At 42.1% G+C, this 20,871-nt stretch overlaps 1 protein-coding gene across 8 annotated transcripts in view; it reads right to left on the bottom strand.

The window, feature by feature from the left end:
• The window catches only part of LOC121284757 (double-stranded RNA-specific editase 1-like), a 300,748-nt gene that overhangs the window by 86,266 nt on the left and 193,611 nt on the right, over window positions 1-20,871 (bottom strand). For all 8 annotated transcript variants that reach the window (XM_041200327.1, XM_041200321.1, XM_041200326.1 and 5 more), the window contains one exon: window positions 2,966-3,049. In XM_041200327.1, coding sequence (XP_041056261.1) covers window positions 2,966-3,049 — 84 coding nt within the window. The remainder of the gene's footprint in view (window positions 1-2,965; window positions 3,050-20,871) is intronic.

The raw sequence follows: 20,871 nt of genomic DNA on the forward strand, positions 1-20,871 counted from the left end.
AAATCTTAAAAAAATGAGAAGAGTGATATTTGGATTGGTTAGACCAAGCAAATTAATCTTGCGCTGATGCTTAACGTAAAAGTAACTACCTCCCCCAACCCCACCCTTTATGATGGCACACTACCTTTCAAATCCCCACCCTGCCCCTGCCCAATACACAATTTCCACTGCCAACTCCACTCCACACTTCACAATTCAGTGACCCCCCTCTCCCTCTTTTCCTACTTAAGCGGCATAAAGCAGGGGATTGGGAAGCCTACAAAGACCAACAAAGGACAACTAAAAAAGAAATAAGGAGGGAGAAGATTAAATATGAGGGTAAACTAGCCAGTAATATAAAAGAAGATTGCAAGAGTTTTTTTAGATGTATAAAGGGTAAGAGAGAGGCAAAAGTGACCACTGGGCCGCTGGAAAATGACGCTGGAGAAATAGTAGTGGGGAGCAAAGAAATGGCGGTGGAACTGAATAGGTACTTTGCGTCAGTCTTCACAGTGGAAGACACGAGTAACATCCTCAAAATTCAAGAGAGTCGGGGGGCAGAGGTGAGTTTGGTGGCCATTACCAAGGAGAAGGTACTAGGAAAACTGAAAGGTCTGAAGGTGGATAAATCACCTGCACCAGATGGATTACACCCCAGAGTTCTGAAGGAGATAGCTGAAGAGATAGTGAGGCATTAGTGGTGATCTTTCAGGAATCACTGGAGTCAGGGAGGGTCCCAGAGGACTGGAAAATCGCTAATGTAACCTCCCTGTTTAAGAAAGGAGTGAGGCAAAAGACGGGAAATTACAGGCTGATTAGCCTGACCTCAGTCGTTGGTAAGATTTTAGAGTCCATTATTAAGGATGAGATTTCAGAATACTTGGAAGTGCATGGTAAAATAGGGCAAAGTCAGCATGGTTTCATCAAGGGGAGGTCATGCCTGACAAATCTGTTAGAATTCTTTGAGGAGGTAACGAGTAGGTTAGACAAAGGAGACCCAATGGATGTTATCTACTTGGACTTCCATAAGGCATTTGACAAGGTACTGCACAGGAGGCTGCTCAGTAAGATAAGAGCCCATGGTGTTAGAGGCAAGGTACTAGCATGGATAGAAGATTGGCTGTCTGGCAGGAGGCAGAGAGTGGGGATAAGGGGGTCCTTCTTAGGATGGCAACCGGTGACTAGTGGAGTTCCACAGGGGTCAGTGTTGGGACCACAACTTTTCACTTTATACATTAATGATCTAGATGAAGGAACTGAGGGCATCCTGGCTAAGTTTGCAGATGATACAAAGATAGTGGAGGGACAGGTAGCATTGAGGAGGCGGGGAGGCTGCAGAAGGATTTGGACAGATTAGGAGAATGGGCAAAGAAGTGGCAGATGGAATACAACGTGGGGAAGTGTGAGGTCATGCACTTTGGTAGGAAGAATAGAGGCATAGACTATTTTCTAAATGGGGAGAGAATTCAGAAATCTGGAGTGCAAAGGGACTTGGGAGTCCTAGTCCAGGATTCTCTTAAGGTTAACTTGCAGGTTGAGTCGGTAGTTAGGAAGGCAAATGCAATGTTGGCATTTATTTCGAGAGGACTAGAATATAAAAGCAGGGATGTGCTGCTGAGGCTTTATAAGGCTCTGGTCAGACCACATTTAGAATATTGTGAGCAATTTTGGGCCCTGTATCTGAGGAAGGATGTTCTGGCCCTGGAGAGGGTCCAGAGGAGATTCACGAGAACGATCCCAGGAATGAAAGGCTTAATATATGAGGAACGTTTGAGGACTCTGTGTCTATACTCGATGGAGTTTAGAAGGATGAGGGGGGATTTGATTGAAACTTACAGAATACTGAAAGGCCTGGATAGAGTGGACTTGGGGAAGATGTTTTCATTAGTAGGAGAGACAAGGACCCAAGGGCACAGCCTCAGAGTAAAGGGAAGATCTTTTAGAACAGAGATGAGGAGAAACTTCTTTAGCCAGAGAGTGGTGAATCTATGGAATTCATTGCCACAGAAGGCTGTGGAGTCCAAGTCATTGAGTGTATTTAAGACCGAGATAGATAGGTTCTTGATTGGTAAGGAGATCAAAGGTTACGGGGAGAAGGCGGGACAATGAGGTTGAGAAACTTATCAGCCATGCTTGAACGGCAGAGCAGACTCGATGGGCTTAATGGCCTAATTTCTGCTCCAATGTCTTATGGGTCTTGTGGCTTATGGCTCTTATACTCAACTATTCTCCCACTTTCCCTTCATCACCAGTTTTGCTGACATTCTTGTCTCTCCAAGTTTTATTATGCACACTTAGCCCATCAACAAAGTAAAAGGTACCCCCGGATAAGAAAGCCATTCTGCAGCAGCACCACCCCTCCTCACCACCCCCAGTTAATACTAGGATTTCTCCCTCTCTCAATTCAACCCTGAATCCTTCCCCTGCATCACCCACCAGCTCTTCCATCCCAGTTAAAGATGGAATTTTCCTACCGGATCCAACATGGCTTCTGTGGTGCACCCGCTCACCAAAACTGCTCTTGGTTCACATCTCCTGTCAACACTGATGATGTTAAGTGCACTTTGTGGGTGCAAACGTCTGAACTTGATACTTCAGACCCAGTCTGCAGCTCTGTTCATTCTAACACTCGGGATAGGCCCTGAGGAGAAAGAAGTCTGGTCCAAACTGACTTTTATGATGGACAATGTCCCAGAACAAACTGGCTTCATCAAAATGTCTAGCTCCTAGTCTTCCCCCCGCAACCAACTTTGTGCTTTTGCCATGTAAAATCTAAAACATGTCTCACTTTACTGTTAAGAAATATATTTACTACAGGCACAACTTGAAAAGGCAATGCCACACTGGCCCATCAAAACACACAGAACTGGCCTAATATGCTCTCATAATGCATTTATAATTTAGGCAAGTTCAAGGTTTGGATATATCATAACAATGGTCAGTAGTGGGTCCCATGCTCATAACCTGAAATAGGTAGCACTCTTACTCATATTTTCACCATCCTCATCATCCACAGCCAGGGCAAAACACTTCTGCTGGCTTCTCAACTGCTGGTAGCCAAGTGATTTATCTGCAAGGTAATAAAAATCAGCATGAAGAATTTATCTCTCTTTGTTAGGCAAACATATACAATGAAAAGACTGAACCTTGAGTTTTGAAGAAAAGAGAACACATCACATCTATGTGGAAGGAAGTGAACTCATTCTCATCTGGAATAAGGTTGATCCTGTTTATTACCCCAAAAAAGCCAGATTAACACATCGCTCAATTTTGCTGCTGGCAAATAGGACATGCATGGGCTGTGCCTGCCCAACTATCACCACTGCCTCACAGTTATTCCTACTGAACTCATTTTTCCTCAATAATCTTAGATTTTGTTTGTTGGCATCATGCAGAATTGGAGTTGGGGAATAAAAACATTGCTTAAAATAAGCTAATGCAGATGTTTCAATCCTTACGTATATGCAGTCAAGTCAAATTTGAGTGTTTTTGAGAACTCACCTTTCATCATCCACATGAGCCTTGGGGAAAGACCCCTAAGACATAGGAGCAGAAATTAGCCATTCGGCCCATTGAGTCTGCTCCATCATTCAATCATGGCTGATAAGTTTCTCAACTCCATTCTCCCGTCTTCTCCCCGTAACCTTTGATCTCCTTACCAATCAAGAACCTATCTATCTCGGTCTTAAATACACTCAATGACCTGGTCTCCACAGCCCTCTGTGGCAATGAATTCCATAGATTCACCACTCTCTGCCTAAAGAAGTTTCTCCTCATCTCTGTTCTAAAAGGTCTTCCCTTTACTCTGAGACTGTGCCCTCAGGTCCTAGTCTCTCCTGCTAATGGAAACATCTTCCCCACGTCCAATCTATCAAGGCCTTTCAGTATTCTGTAAGTTTCAATCAAATCCCCCCTAAACTCCATCGAGTAAAGACACAGAGTCCTCAGACGTTCCTCATATATTAAGCCTTTCATTCCTGGGATCGTTCTCGTGCATCTCCTCTGGACCCTCTCCAGGGCCAGAACATCCTTCCTCAGATACAGGGCCCAAAATTGCTCACAATATTCTAAATGTGGTCTGACCAGAGCCTTATAAAGCCTCAGCAGCACATCCCTGCTTTTATATTCTAGTCCTCTCGAAATAAATGCCAACATTGCATTTGCCTTCCTAACTACTGACTCAACCTGCAAGTTAACTTTAAGAGAATCCTGGACTAGGACTCCCAAGTCCCTTTGCACTCCAGATTTCTGAATTCTCTCCCCATTTAGAAAATAGTCTATGCCTTTATTCTTCCTACCAAAGTGCATGACCTCACACTTCCCAACGTTGTATTCCATCTGCCACTTCTTTGCCCATTCTCCTAACCTGTCCAAATCCTTCTGCAGCCTCCCCGCCTCCTCAATGCTACCTGTCCCTCCACTATCTTTGTATCATCTGCAAACTTAGCCAGGATGCCCTCAGTTCCTTCATCTAGATCATTAATGTATAAAGTGAAAAGTAAACTAGCGATCAGGATATATGAACACACAAGGGTAATGGTAGAGAAGAAAATACTTTATTGTGATGAACAGTAGTCAAATCCATGTAAATGGACATTTAAATCTCTGTTAATTTACTTGAATTTTACCACTATTCAGCTGCTTTTAGTAAACAATGTAACAGAATTAAAACTTATTGGGATTTTGACCTGCGGTCTGTTCTCTGAAATCAGTATGTTAGCACTGTACTTTCCTTGAACCCCATGGTTAGCGGTGTGCATTCTCTGAATTCGAGGGGGTTAGCACCAAATGATCTCCGATTTCGCACCATGCACTTTCTGAACTAGAATGTTAGTGCTATACGCGCTCTGAAATCAGTAATATTAACACCATGCCTCGTATGAACTCAGTAACCTGCCTGAAAATGCCTGGGTCAAATTACACATTGCAGCCATAGAGTTGGGTGAGTTCTGTCTGCCACATCCTGTCGATGGGACAAAGTTTGCTATTTCCAACATAGTGATGGAAATAGGGACAAGCTAAGCTTATTTAACCCCCGACAGCTCATAATATTTGGAATTAAGCAGAGATCAGGTGTGAAAAGCAGAATTGAGATTCAATGTGCCATTAGTGAGGCTCTGGTAACAATATGAAGTTTTTACAGAACTTCCACCTAGATAAAAGAAAGTTTTAAGATCACACCAAAGAAAAATGCAAATGTAAGTAAGGTCACCTTCCGAAAACGTGTGCCATAGGACAGTCAAATAAAAACAAAAATCTTCAAAGCCAGCCACATGAAGCAACCAATATACTGAGCTTCCATCACTCTTTAAGCAAATTTTTCACACAAAACAAGTGTTTAAATAGAACTGAAGATAAGTATTATCTGCAGATAGCATGTGTTGATTTGCTGGCACAGGACACACTTGGAAAAAAAATAGAGAATTTTGATGTGCAAGAAAGCCCTCTGTAACTGTGGTATCTTCACTTGGCACATGTTGAGCTAGGGCTAATTTGAAGACGAGAAAAAAAATAATTTGGGAGGATAGCAGAACAGCTTTGATGTACCAGTAAATTGTTAAGATAAACATTTAGTAGAGATTAACATAATGTCAGAGGAATTGGCTACTTTCCTTGACTAGTGCATAATAACTGTTCAGAATGAGAAGGGAGTTAAATCAAATTTCTGCATTTGGAACAGCACGATAACTTACTCCGATATAGCGTGAATACCACGTTACCATCCAACTCCACACTTGCCTATCATGTCATACTCTGTTCAAGTTCCTCAATTCCCGTTTCCAAATATACTCAAAGTCAAAAGCAAAAAACTGCACATGCTGGAAATCCAAAACAAAAATAAAAATACCTGGAAAAACTCAGCAGGTCTGGCAGCATCTGAGATGGGGAACACAGTTAACGTTTCGAGTCCGTATGACTCTTCAACAGAACTAAGTAAAATAGAAAAGAGGTGAAATATAAACTGGTTTAAGGGAAGAGGTGGTGGAGAGACAAGTAGAGCTGGATAGAGGGCCAGCAACAGATGGAGATAGCCGAAAAATGTCATCGACAAAAGGACAAAGAGGTGTTGAAGGTGGTGATATTATCTAAGGAATGTGCTAATTAAGGGTAGAAAGCAGGACAAACAAGGTACAGATAGCCCTAGTGGGGGTGGGGTGGGGTAAAGGGAAGGGATCGAAATAGGCCAAAAGGTAGAGATAAAACAATGGATGGAAATACATTTAAAAATAATGGAAATAGGTGGGAAAAGAAAAATCTATATAAATTATTGGAAAGGGGTGGGGAGGGGGGAGATCGGAAAGGGGGTGGGGATGGAGGAGAAGTTTCATGATCTAAAATTGTTGAACTCAATATTCAGTCCAGAAGGCTGTAAAGTGCCTAGTCGGAAGATGAGGTGCTGCTCCTCCAGTTTGCGTTGAGCTTCACTGGAATAATGCAGCAGGCCAAGGACGGACATGTGGGCATGAGAGCAGGGTGGAGTGTTGAAATAGCAAGCGACAGGGAGGTCTGGGTCATGCTTGCGGACAGACTGAAGGTGTGCTGCAAAGCGGTCACCCAGTCTGTGTTTGGTCTCTCCAATGTAGGGAAAACCTCATTGGGAGCAACGAATGCAGTAGACTAAATTGAGGGAAGTGCAAGTGAAATGCTGCTTCACTTGAAATGCTGCTTCACTTGAAAGGAGTGTTTGGGCCCTTGGACTGTTACTGGCCTCATCTCCTCTGGAGATCTTCCTTCCACAGCTTCCAACCTGATAGTCACTCAAACTCGGAACAGCCCGCTTCTACCTCCTACCCAAAATCCACAAATAGGACTGTCCCAGCAGACCAATTTTGTCAGCCTGTTCCTGCCCCACGGAACTCATTTCTTGCTACCTTGACTCCATTCTCTCTCCCCTTGTCGAGTCCCTTCCCACTTACATCTGTGATTCCTCTGACACCTACATCATATCAACAATTTCCAGTTCCCTGGCCCCAACTGCCTCCTCTTCACCATGGACGTCCAATCCCTCTACACCTCCATCCCCCACCAGGATGGTCTGATGGCTCTCCGCTTCTTCCTCGAACAGAGGTCTGAACAATCCCCATCCACCACTACTCTCCTCCATCTGGCTGAACTTGTTCTCACACTGAACAATTTCTCCTTAACCTCCTCTCATTTCCTCCAAATAAAAGGTGTGGCTATGGGTACCCGCAAGGGCCCCAGTTATGCATGTCTCTTTATGAGGTGTGTGGATCATTCCTTGCTCCAGTCCTACTCCGGCCCCCTCCCACAACTCTTTCTCCCGTACATCGATGATTGTTTCAGTGCTGCTTCATGCTCTCGTCTGGACTTGGAAAAAGTTATTAATTTTGCTTCCAATTTCCACCCCTCCATCATTTTCACATGGCTCATCTCTGACACTTCCCTTCCCTTCCTTGACCTCCCTGTCTCAATTTCTGGTGATAGACTGTCCACCAATATTCATTACAAGCCTACCGACTCCCACAGCTACCTCGACTACAGCTCCTCACACCCCACTTCATGTAAGGACTCCAACCTATTCTCTCAGTTCCTTCGCCTCCGTCGCATCTGTTCTGATGATGCCACTTTCGAAAACAGTTCCTCTGACATGTCTTCCTTCTTCCTTAACTGAGGTTTTCCACCCACTGTGGTTGACAGGGCCCTCAACCATGTCCGGTCCATCTCCACGCATCCGCCCTCACACCTTCCTCTCCTTCCCAGAACCATGATAGGGTCCCCCTTCTCCTCACTTATCACCCCACCATCCTCTGCATTCAAAGGATCATCCTCCGCCATCTCCAGCATGATGCCACCACCAAACACATCTTCCCTTCACACCCCCCCCCCCCACCCCAAACCGGCGGCATGCCGCAGGGATCATTCCCTCCGGCAGTTGAAGGGTCATGAGGACTCGAAATGTCAACTCTTTTCTTCTCCGCCGATGCTGCCAGACCTGCTGAGTTTTTCCAGGTAATTCTGTTTTTGTTTTGGATTTCCAGCATCCGCAGGTTTTTGATTTTATCTTCCCTCAATTTAATCTACTGCGTTCGTTGCTCCTAATGCCGTTTCCGCTACATTGGAGAGACCAAACGCAGACTGGGTGACTGCTTTGGCGAACACCTTCGGTCTGTTCGCAAGCATAACCCAGACCTCCCTGTCGCTTGCCATTTCAACACTCCACCCTGTTGTCATGCCCACATGTCCGTCCTTGGCCTGTTGCATTGTTCCAGTGAAGCTTAACGCAAACTGGAGGAACAGCACCTCATCTTCCGACTAGGCACTTTACAGCCTTCTGGACTGAATATTGAGTTCAACAATTTTAGATCATGAACTCTCTCCTCCACCCCCACCCCTTTTCAATCCCCCCCTTTTTTCCAATAATTTATATAGATTTTTCTTTTCCCACCTATTTCCATTATTTTTAAATGTATTTCCATCCATTGTTTTATCTCTACCTTTTAGCCTATTTCGATCCCTTCCCTTCACCCCACCCCCACTAGGGCTATCTGTACCTTGCTCATCCTGCTTTCTACCCTTAATTAGCACATTCCTTAGATAAAATCACCACCTTTGTCCTTTTGTCTATGACATCTTTTGGCTATCTCCACCTATCACTGGTGCGATATCCAGCTCTACACCCCCCACGCACCCCCCCCAACTTATTTCACCTCTTTTCTATTTTTACTTAGTTCTGTTGAAGAGTCATATGGACTGGAAACGTTAACTGTGTTCCTCTCCGCAAATGCTGCCAGACCTGCTGAGTTTTTCTAGGTATTTTTATTTTATACTCAAATTCACGTCGCCATCAATGTGATGCTTTAATGTAATCCCTTCTTTAAACTTTCCCAACTCTTGCTCGCCCTCCGTCTTGTAAAGCGATCTGAGGCATTCACCTTCGTAAGCGGTATTGCTTTTGCAAGTTGTTGTTGGAACAAGGATGTGCCAGGATATCTGGCACTAGCCAAAGGGAATCCAATATTTGTTGCATGACAGTTATAACTTTATTCATCAGATAAATAATATTTAAAACCTGTTACAATACAAGGTTTATATGATGATTATATTTTGGGACTGCAGCTTAAAATTTAGGGTAGATGATGGGGTCATGTGACCTGTTCTGCAGTCTTCCTGACAGTAAGCCTGATGGCTTGATTGTTAGAGATCAAAGGAAAGCTTATATTGTTTTATTGAAGGGTGGTGCAAGGTACTTGCACTTGGAGACAATGGCAGCAGTCTCTGGGTTTGCAATGAGTAGACTCTGAGTCTCCCAAAGTTCCAGAAAGGTGCTCAAGGTAAAAACAGAATTATCTGGAAAAACTCAGCAGGTCTGGCAGCATCGGCGGAGAAGAGAAGAGTTGACGTTTCGAGTCCTCATGACCCTTCAACAGAATGTTCTGTTGAAGGGTCATGAGGACTCGAAACGTCAACTCTTTTCTTCTCCGCCGATGCTGCCAGACCTGCTGAGTTTTTCCAGGTAATTCTGTTTTTGTTATGGATTTCCAGCATCCGCAGTTTTTTGTTTTTTATCAAGGTGCTCAAGGTACCTGGTTATAAACAGTTGTGCTGTAAACTGTCCATTTACTCCAAGGGTAAAAGCAGTTGAACTCTCAGTGAGTATATTAGCATTTCTGCCTGGATGCATGGTTAATATGTTTCACGTTGCCATGGGAAAGAGGACACTTTTGAGCTCAGGTTACAGGCTTTCCTACAAATCAATGAACATCTCAGACAGACAGCAGAGGTTGTGTGGTCAGCAGAGAGAAGGGGCTGCTTCACTTTGTGAGCTATCACAACCAGGTGTGGGAAGGAGATGTCTCCAGTTGAAAAGACGCATCCTGCGGCCATCTAAGGGTTCCGGAAGATTTGTCTTGGCATGGCCAGAGAAACAATCTTTGGAACAAGCTTTATTGCTGGTGGTGGATTTAAGAAACTCTCCGAAAACAATAAGGAAACCATTTAGAGGCAGTTGCTCAAAGTAATTATTCAGTGAAACGAGGATACAGGAACCCACTGGAACCTGGAAGCAACAGTGGACTGTTTGCTAAAAAGACAATAATTCTGTGGAGAGTGTGATGGATGATAAGTATACAAGGAGAATGTCACTTTTCTGTGGTCTAAAGTTGTCTACAAAAAGAGAAAAGTGTGTTTGGTCAATAGTGTTTTTAGGTTACAGTAATAAATTTAAAATGTGAGATATTGTTATGTCATTCTTTCAACTAGTAACTGGAAGTTCGAATTTATTTAAGAGCTATCAGTTTCTACGGGGATAGCAACAAAGCCAAGCATTATATCTAGTCCCTAATGTCTATCCGTTGCAGTTTCTATCACATTTCAAGTGCCTAATATTTTTTAAAAAAAGCTTCCCCACCTCTCCTAAATGTTTAAAAGAAACAAAAACACCCATTGGACACAGGATCCAGAATTTCCATAAACTTACAGAGAATGTACCAATCGACATTTAGAGGAGACAAGTGACCAGGGTTGTGAACAGAAACATCAAGAGCAATTAACCTCTCATCTAAACCAGTGTGTACTCAATTGCACTTAAGACTTTGCGGCCTTAAAAGGACAAAGTATCCTCCTTGTAAATCTGTAGGATGCCTAGGAATTTGAGAGCCCTTACTTTATTTTCAATCACCTGCCCTAGTGTATTCTTCCTTGACTTTGAATGCTACTGAATAACACCTCACTAATCACTCATGTATTTATCAATATTAATTAAAAATAGTGTGAGGGTATGAAAATGAAAGACAGGAAAAGCCCAGTTGGTGCATCATGCCTCTCCCACAGTCATGCTGAAATTAAGTGATCAAAATGAGTGCTCGGTGGTTAGAGTGACCATGAAGTATACTGGCCATCTATCTTTTGTATGCAGTAATATTAACCTTGGCCAGAAACAGCCTCCACCATTACTTCTGGAAATTCTCTTGCCCCCCCCCCCACCCCTCCAAGTGCTGCTCCTGCATGATAGCTATCCATCAGCTGTCCTACATATGCTAGTGACAGCCAAGCTCTATCTCTGCACCATGTCCCTGGGCCTCCACACTGACTCTTCACTCGTTTTTGCTTGTTTAGATCTGGTCTTGGATTGGTTGAAATTTCCCCCAACTAAATATTGGGAAGACCAAAGCCATCATCTTTGGCTCCCGCCACAAACTTCGCACCCTTGCCAATGATTCAACTCTCTTCCTTGCCAGGACACTCTTCACAACTTCAGAATTCAACTCAACCCCAAGCCAAGTTCTGACCCCGTATCTTCTCCATATCAAAGGCCACCTACTTCCCACCTGCCTTTTCACCCCCTACTTGAGGCCACCTGCAGTTAAAACCCAAGCCCATGCTTTTGTCACCTCCAAACTCACCTAATCCATGCTCTTGTCAAGCCTGCTTTCACCATCTGAAACCTTAAGCTTATCCAAAATTGTGCTGCTCATATTCTAGCTTCCAACAAAGTCCTATGTAGCCCATCATCCTTCTCCTTACTGATTTACCCTCAATGTCTCAAATTTTAAATTCTCATTTTGTGTTTAATTACCTTCACAGCTTTGTCACTGATAACATATGTAACCTCCTGTGGCTCTACAATCCTCTTTTTGAACTCTCTACCCCTTCTGAATGTAGAAATCTAAAAAGGTAATGAGGACTAAAAAGAGAAATGCATTATAAGCTAATATAAAAGTGAACCCAAAAGTCTTTCAAAAACTTAGAAGTAGCAAAGGGTAGTCCAAAGAAAATTGAGGCTGATTAGGAACCAAAAAGATCACCTTGTGGAGGCACAGGGAATGATTGAGGTACTATACGTGTAGGATGTGAGATTGGAATCCCCTGAAACTGGACTGTATAAAATGTGATAGAAGAACTCCAAAACCCCTACAGACAGAAGTACTGTGAATGAAAGCTCAGCCTCAAAACAAAACACACTGAGGCAGGCTGTGGGGTGGGGGTTAATCTCAGACATTCCAACATCACAACAGAACTGATACTATTAAAAGAGCTGGAATTTAAGACATCATCATAGCAGTGAACACAGGATAACCACCATCATGTAATCTAATTAAGAAATGAAGGAGGCCATTGTCACAACCAAATGGCCCCAGACAACATCCATTCACTCCTGTCACTGAAGGAGAGAAACCTTTCACATAAAGATCAACTTTGGAGCCGGGTGCTGTTACTGTGCCACCTCAAACAGCAGGAAAATTGCTCATACAATGAGAACTAATAACATTTGTCTGGATACATCTTCCATGGAAAACCCTGTATTGTTTCAACCAGCAGGAGCTGATGACATTTGTCTGGACTTTGCGTGGAATCAACTAAAGGAGCAAATTGGAACAACAGGAAATGTGTTTTGACATGTCGGAGTTAAATTATTTTAAAAGCAGAGCAGATCTGAACATCTGGGCTGCCGTTGGAAGAAAGATCGAGCCTGGTCAGCTTGACTCAGGCCTACAGTCAACACCAGACAGACCAGCCTTGTTGGGGATTGTAAGTGTTCTCAGCCATATCATGGCGATACTGGCCTGAAGGTTGTGGGCAGTCAAGGAGGAGGATCAGGAAGGGTCAATCTGGCATACAGACCTACAGTTCTCACCAGGAGGACCAACCGTGTGGAGGATTGTAAGTCTCAGCCAAATTGTAGTGATATTGGTCTGAGAGTTTTGTGAAGGTTTGGGGTGAAAACTTGTGTTTTTTTTTGCTGGTACCTTGTAACTCATTTCAGCAATATCTTGGTCATATTGGTCTGAGGGTTTTTTTCTTAAGGTTTCAGGACAGGACGTGGTTTTTTGCCTGTGTTTTTGTAAGTTTAACTGAGTTGCGGTGACTTTGTGTCAGGTACTGGGAATAGGCTGTTTTAAATTTTGGATGTTGTACTGTGGGTTTAAGGGTGATTCAATAAAGCAATTTTGAATTATCAGAAGAAACTTGTCTCGCTGGTCATTCTGTTCAAATTCTTCACTTGTGAATCTGATGTCACAACTTTAAGAGTGAGTGGTGAGGGTCTCTGAGGGAAAAGGGGAACCCCTATAACTTTGCATTTTTCTTCACTAAAGAGGGCAATGCAGCCAATATGATAGTAAAGGAGGAGGGAGTAGCAATATCAGTAAGATAAAAAGTAAAGATGAGATACTTGAAGAGGATGCCAATGCTCAAAGCAGAAAAGTCACCCATTCCAGATACAACGCATCTCAAGAAGAAGGGCGGAAATTAAGACGACTCTCGCCACAATCCTCCAATTCTCCTAAGATGTAGGGACAGTGACAGATGACTGGAGGATTGCAAATGTTACACCCCTGTTCAAGAAAGGAGACGGGAATAAACTTGACATTGGTGGTGAAGTAACAAAGAGGGTTAAATGAGGGGGTCAGTGCACTTTCAGTTAGTATTTGATAACGTTCTTAATAAACTTGTTAGCAAAATTAAAGCACATGGGGTGAAAGAGACAGTGTGGATAAAGTTGGCTAAGGAACAGAAAACCAAGCAAGTCAAACTCCAAGCTCTCGCTCAGTATCTTTTTTGTGCAGCACCTTGGGATACTTTCCTACATTAATGGCACTATATAAATGCAAGTTGCTCCTTATTTGTCAATGTGAAAGCACAACCAAATTTGGAACAGTGTCCAAAGTCAGCTGATACCCTAATCTATTGAAAAGACCATTAAAATGGAAAGGACACTTTCAGAATGTGAGAAATACACTGTCAATTGGGGATAATGAACTGAGCTATGGGATAGGAATGCACGAGAGGGATAGAACACAAGGTTACTGTACTAACATAGGAACAGGGATAGACAATTCATCTCCTTGAATTGTCCCACCCCACCCCCACTAGAGCTATTTGTACCTTGTTTGTCCTGTCTACCCTTAATTAGCACATTCCTATAGATAATATTACCACCTTCAACACCTCTTCGTCCTTTTGTCTGTGACATCTTTTGGTTATCTCCACCTATCACTGGCCCTTTACCTAGCTCTTCTTATCCCAACACCACCCCACCCTACCCCTTAAACCAGCTTATATTTCACCCCTTTCCTATTTTTACTTAGTTCTGTTGAAGGGTCATGAGGACTCGAAACGTCAACTGTGCTCTCCGCCGATGCTGCCAGACCTGCTGAGTTTTTCCAGGTATTTCTGTTTTTGTTTTGGATTTCCAGCATCCACAATTCTTTGCTTTTAATTCAACTCCTTGAACCTGTTTAGCCAATCAAGACATGGCTGATCTGCATGACAATTTCATCTACCTGTCTTGGTTCCATTATCCTTGGTACTCTTATCTAACAACAATCTATTAATCTCAATTTTGATAATCAGCTCCAAGCTTAGGGGCAGGGGATTCATACTTGAATTTTCAATTCTGAATCCCAGTGAAATAAATAAAGCTTTTGAGTTTGTTAAACATTTTAGTGTAACAATGTAGATACTCTGGTTAGATAACTAAGCGTTTACCCAGTCACTTTTGATGATAAAGTGCACCATTTTTTTAAGCAAGCACAATTAAAACTAGCAGGCCAATAATTGTCCATCTATCTCCCCTCAGAACTATTCAAGCATAAATGAATCAGATATTCATCAAGATTAAATAAACTGATTCTTTAAAACATTCAAAAACTACTTAGAATGTAAATATTACTTGACTACAAAGAGAGAGAGAGTTAGCTCTTGCACTGTGTATTTGCACTTGCTCAGCAAAGTACAAAAAAGTTCTTATTTTCAATGTTCTCCAAAAGTTATGGAAAATTCTGCTTTGAATCCACAGCGTCAACTGCAACAGTACCTCATTAACAATGGTATATTTTGCCTTTCCTGCGACTTATTTATAGCGATAATGATGAACCTGCGAACTAGAGATGAACAGTTGAGGTCCAGCATTTAAACCATCTGCATGTCAATTACAAATGATCTGGCTATGAGCATTCAGCCGGCTATGAGCATTCAGCTGCCTGCGAGCATGATCTTTTGTACCTATTTCGGGCACCAGTTATATGTGAACTGGGACCTGCAACTCATTTGTTCGTCATTTTGACACAAGGCTGCACTTGTTTTCATCAAATCAGTAGTTTCACATTCACTCTGGAGTGGAAATTATGCTGCTAGTGCAAATTGCTAAATAAAGAATGTGGTTATTTAGAGGAAAAAATAATAACAGAAGAAGTCTTTTCTCTTATAGGCTTGCAGCCATCTTACCTGCTTTAGTCATGTCGTTTATAGTGTGCAACACTAATTCAGAAAAATAAAGCCAACTGGAGGCTAATTTTCAGAACCATTGTGGCAAGAATACAAATATGAAATTAATAACCTAGGTAGTGAAATAAAACAGTAAATCACAATTAAAATTTAGTCTATCTGCTCAAGAAATCAGCTTTATAGGACACGCATGAGGAGGAAAAGTGAATACGATTTCTACCCCACAGCTCAGCAGATTTAAATGTTCACAAGTGAGCTTGAGTTACGGCCAGTATGATAAGGGAAATATTCTTAACCATGCAACATCCAAGAGATTGAGGATCACAATTGACACGATTTCACCACATGTCCAACAGCTGTAATACCAAAAACTTAAACTTGAAAACATGACAGAAGGATTTAAAACATACAATTACCACCTAGTTAGGCAGACCAGGTTGACTGCAGGCCGACCGGATCAATCTGACTAGGACCGATCTGCTCCCAGTGCGACTTCTCCCATTGATAGTCTCATCCCAACGGCACCTTCTCTACGAGGGTTTTTAGCCTGATTTTACACTTTGGCTGCATGGCAACTTCTTTCATGCTCAATCTCTCTGCCAACCATGTGGCTCAGTCTTTGGTTTCTGGAGTGTGAGGTGACATGTTCTGAGAACTGCCAGTTCATTTCCACAGCAAATTTAAACAAATCTTATAATGTATGTTGTTTAAATGAAAATTAAAACGACAAAAGTTTGATGCAACTGGATGTCATATTTATGAAATATGGAAGAATAATCATTGCTACAGTGAACTGAAACACACAAGAAAGCGAAATAAATTAAAATGCACACGTATACAGCAATGCTGTCTGTAGTGCAATGTTAATTTATTATCACCTCATTGGGAAAGATCAAAAATGGTTGATATGAAAAAATATACTACTATACTTATAAATGCAAGTCTTTCTTTTCACCACAGAAGTTTGAAGTTGAAGTTAACACCATTAAGAGCCATGCAACTCACTGCTATAAGGATGCAGAAGAAAACAGGAAACTGCAAGGACAGAGCAGTGACTGTCATAATATTGTAGCATCTCCAAGCTGCTCAGCAACATAAGCTGGGATCAGGAAAACATTTAATACCATGCTTGAGAGACCAACTTGTACAAATAATTTCTCTTTTTTTCTTCAATGGATGCAGCAAACAGACCACTACCCTGCTTCCACACTCGATTACACTAGCCTATTTGACAAGCATCTAGGTTGATCCAACTACCTTGGCTCGATGATGAACAAACGTCCAAGGATGAAATCCAGGTTACATTAGCTATGGCAAGAGGTGTGAGCAGGCAGTGACTTAAGTGGCATCTGGAAGCCCAAAAGCTTCAGCATGAAGCCGGAAAAAAATCTAGTATTTCACTAGTGTGGAGTGTTGCACTCTATGGAGTTGGACTCTGAAGAAAGAGAGTGAGAGCAGAATAACAGCTTTTGAAATGTGGGTAAGGTGGAGGATCCTCAGAATCAGCTGGATGGACAGAAAAATATATTAGTGGGTTAGATCAGCAGTGGAACTTCAGGAATCAAAAGGGTCATCAGGCACAGTTAGACAGAGAAAGATAGCCAGGAACAGGCGTTGGAAACGAAGACCCAGCAACCTTGTCCCATCAACAACGGAAGGAGAAATTGAGGGTAAAAACGGAAGAGGAAGAAGAAAATCAGATGAGTGTATAACATTAAGATGTGGACTGAGGGAGGCTTTAAGAAAGCCAGAGGAAATGCAAGGTGATGTCAATGGCCCCACTAAGGCTATGGTGAAAACAAACAAAAACTAAGCTGATGAGTTAATGCTTGATGAAGCAATGAGATACTGAATTTAATCTGTGCAATATCAGGGGGGTGCTTGAAATCTACACCAGGTGGTGATCTTTGGCCCTGCAAATTATTATGAAGAATTCTAACTGACTAATACTCCAGGCCATAAATGGGAATATGCCGAGTCTTCAAATCCTAGCCAACCATGGCCAAAAAAACAATGATTCCACCTTCTATATCTAGCTCAACCATGTAAATTCACCTAACAACTTCCCTACATACTGGAATTGAGGTAGATGGAATTCAACGTGTTGAGGAATCCACAAGGTGGTGACACCTTTAGTGACTCATGTGATGTTTGTACACACTAGCGTCAAAAAACATCAGTCCATGCTGTTCCCCAATGCCAAAGTGAACTCAACTGCACTTATGTTTAGGAGAAAAGAAGGTCTGGTATAGGAGCGGGCAGGTAAAGGGAAAGGCAGAAGTCTAAATCATCATGATAGATCTAAAGGGTACTATTAGACATGCCGGCCAAGTCTGAACAGTATTCTTCAGTAAAAATACACCGGTATTACTGTGAGACAGCTTTGCACAAACAAATCAAATACAGAATTACCTGGAAAAACTCAGCAGGTCTGGCAGCATCGGCGGAGAAGAAAAGAGTTGACGTTTTGAGTCCTCTTGAACTTTCAACAGAACCTTCAACAGCTCTGTTGAAGGGTCACGAGGACTCGGAACATCAACCCTTTTCTTCTCCGCCGATGCTGCCAGACCTGCTGAGATTTTCCAGGTAATTCTGTTTTTGTTTTGGATTTCCAGCATCCGCAGTTTTTTGTTTTTATTTTTGCACAAACAAATGTTGGCCGTCTATTTTAAGCTTACCCAAGCAAATGTGTAATGAGTAAAAAGACCTTTTTGCTGCGTCACGTTACCAACCAGAGGTGGCAACAACGGAAGTAGCACTCAATTATCCATTTTTCAAACTCTCCTTCCTTGCTCCATAAAACAGCAAGATCTAGTTATTGTGAAAATTCTTGGAAAGCAAGGATAGAAACATAATATTTTAAGAGTGCTTTGCACCTATTAAGAAAGAAGAGTCAAGTGCAGGATCCAAACTGTAACAATCGTATTTTATAAAATTTGAACTTTCCTACTTTTGCACTGCTCAACTGTTTTTAAGCTGCTTTAATTTACTACTCTCCGATCTACTGTAGTTCTAAAGCAAATGGGGGTGAAATTCGCACAGGCAGAGCAGCCAACCCAGAGTCGCACACCATGGAACACAAAAAAACTGCAAATTTAACACACCCGGTCATTAGCATGTTATCGTAAGTTGCTGAGGATGAAAGCTCAGCATGAAATTGCAACCTCCATTGTTAATATGAAAGGGAAAATCTTATTTTCTCTGGTGGGGGCTTGGACAGGCAGTCAATTTAATACTGTTTCTAAGGGAATAAGGAAAGAGGAGACATTCACGTAGTGCATTGTCAAAACATGAAAATCTGCCAGAGTAGCTGAAGCAGAGACAACAGAATCTTTTAAAGGGAGTACTGGCAGAGCACTGTGGAGGAAAGGAGACATGCATTGACAGATTTTTGTCAGGGAAGGAATTCACCTAGTAGGTTGCGCATGCTCAAGTTGATGGGTATATTCACGACGGAGATCAATAAGATTTTCGAACACCAAGGGATTTGGAATTAGGGAGGTAAAGTGGAGTTGAGGTCAAAGAACAGCCATATTCTTACTGAATGGCAAAACAGACTTGAGGGCTAGTCCTACTTCTTATGTTTTTATAATGCAATATACAAGTACTTCAATGTAATAGGAATACACAATTTGGAACTTCAAAACACTTTACATCCTTCATCTGTCACCAATGAGGAACAAAAGTTTAAAATTTATACTTTCACAAGACAGTGTATAACAATTACACCAAATCTGCTAATTAAATGCAGTGCCCAATTAATGCTTTTCAGACACAATCCTCATGCCCTCAGCTTGAACTTGTGCTCAAACAGATTTCTTCAGATAAGAAAATGGAAACAACTGCCTCCAGCTCCTTATCATGCATTATGGTTGCTTAAGGCAGTTAGTTACAAACTGCCTTTGTAGACTTGATGCAGTGACTGGCTAATTAGGTGAGATATGAGGCACACAAAAGGCTGTCCTTTAAGCAAAAACAAGACCAGCTAATTAGCAATTTTTATCTCATTCCCTTATTGTCCTAGAAGGAAGACAATCTTTAACCTCACTTTTGCTCATCAGTTCTCTGGAGACTGCACATAACTGGGGTACTTACAAGTGAGCCAGTAGGGAGCTACTTCCACAATTTCAGGAATGGTTTGGAGCAAAGGCAAGAAAATGTGGAAAGTTGTACATTCACTTTGGAGCTTACAAATAAAAACAAAATTATTGAGAATGCAGTGCACAAACTGCAATCAACAGTTAAATAAATATAGAATATGTGAGCAAGGAAAGGCTTGTAGCAATTTCATGACCATTGGATGCCTCAATTGCTTTACAGCCAATGACATACTTTTGGAGTGTAATCACTATTTAGTGCAGGAAACGCAGCAGCTAATTTGTGCACAGCAAGATCCCACAAACAGCAATTTGATAATGACCATCGTGATAGTCTGTTTTTCGCGATATTGATCGAGGGATAAAAATATTGGCCAGATCACCGGGGATAACTCCCCTGCTCTTCTACAAAATCAAACGCACACTGATGGTGTGAACATTTCCGTTTCTGTGCCAACTGCAAGCATCTTAATTGATATAGTTGTATATAATTGATACTGCTTGCTGCATTGTTCCAGTGAAGCTCAACGCAAACTGGAGGAACAGCACCTCATCTTCCGACTAGACACTTTACAGCCTTCCGGACTGAATATTGAGTTCAACAACTTTAGATCTTGAACTCCCTCCTCCATCCCCACCCCTTTCCGTTTCTTCCCCCTCCCTTTTGTTTTTTCCCCCACCTTAAACCAGCTTATATTTCACCCCTCTCCTATTTTTACTTAGTTCTGTTGAAGGGTCATGAGGACTCGAAACGTCAACTTTGTTCTTCTCTGCCGATGCTGCCAGACCTGCTGAGTTTTTCCAGTTAATTCTGTTTTTGTTAATTGATATAGTTTTTGCCCATAAGAAGAGACTTACATATAGAGCCTTTCATGACCACCAGACATCCCAAAGCACTTCACAGCAAATAAAGTACTTCTGAAGAGTAGTCATTGTTGTACTACAGGAATTACAACAACCAATTTATGGAAAGCAAGACCCCACAAACAGCAACATGATAATGATCAAATAGTCTGTTTTTGTGATGTTGATTGAGGGATAAATATTGGTCAGGACACCGGGGAGAATGCCCCTCCTCTTTAAAATAATGCCATGGGATTTTTTACATTACCCGAGAGGGCAGTTGGGGCCTCAGTTTAACATCTCATTCAAAATTGTAATACTATATGATGTGAGGAACAGGGTTCTATTAGATTGTGCACCTGATGTTCAATCTTGGATGAGTGCAATATCCTCCAGGGGAAAAAACAAAGCCATAGCCTTCAGATCCCAGCATGTATTCCGTATCCCTGAATCAGTTACATTTCCCTTCCACAACTTTTATCTTAGACAGTACCAGACTGTTGACAACCTGAGTTTTATTCCACTCGAGTTGTCCTTCCCATCACAAAGACTATTTAATTCTACCTCCATTAAACACCCAACTTCACTCCTGTGACATTTGTTGCTGAAATGCTCGTCCATGCCTTTGTCATCTCCACAATTGGCTATTCAAAATACTTAATTCCAGAGTCAAGGTGACAGACTGCCCTCGACATCTAGGCATCTTTGACCGAGTAGGGAATCATGGAGCTCTAGTAAGATTGAAGTCAACAGCAATCAGGGAAAA

Source organism: Carcharodon carcharias, chromosome 12 (genome assembly GCF_017639515.1).
Source record: "Carcharodon carcharias isolate sCarCar2 chromosome 12, sCarCar2.pri, whole genome shotgun sequence".
Lineage (NCBI taxonomy): Eukaryota > Metazoa > Chordata > Chondrichthyes > Lamniformes > Lamnidae > Carcharodon > Carcharodon carcharias.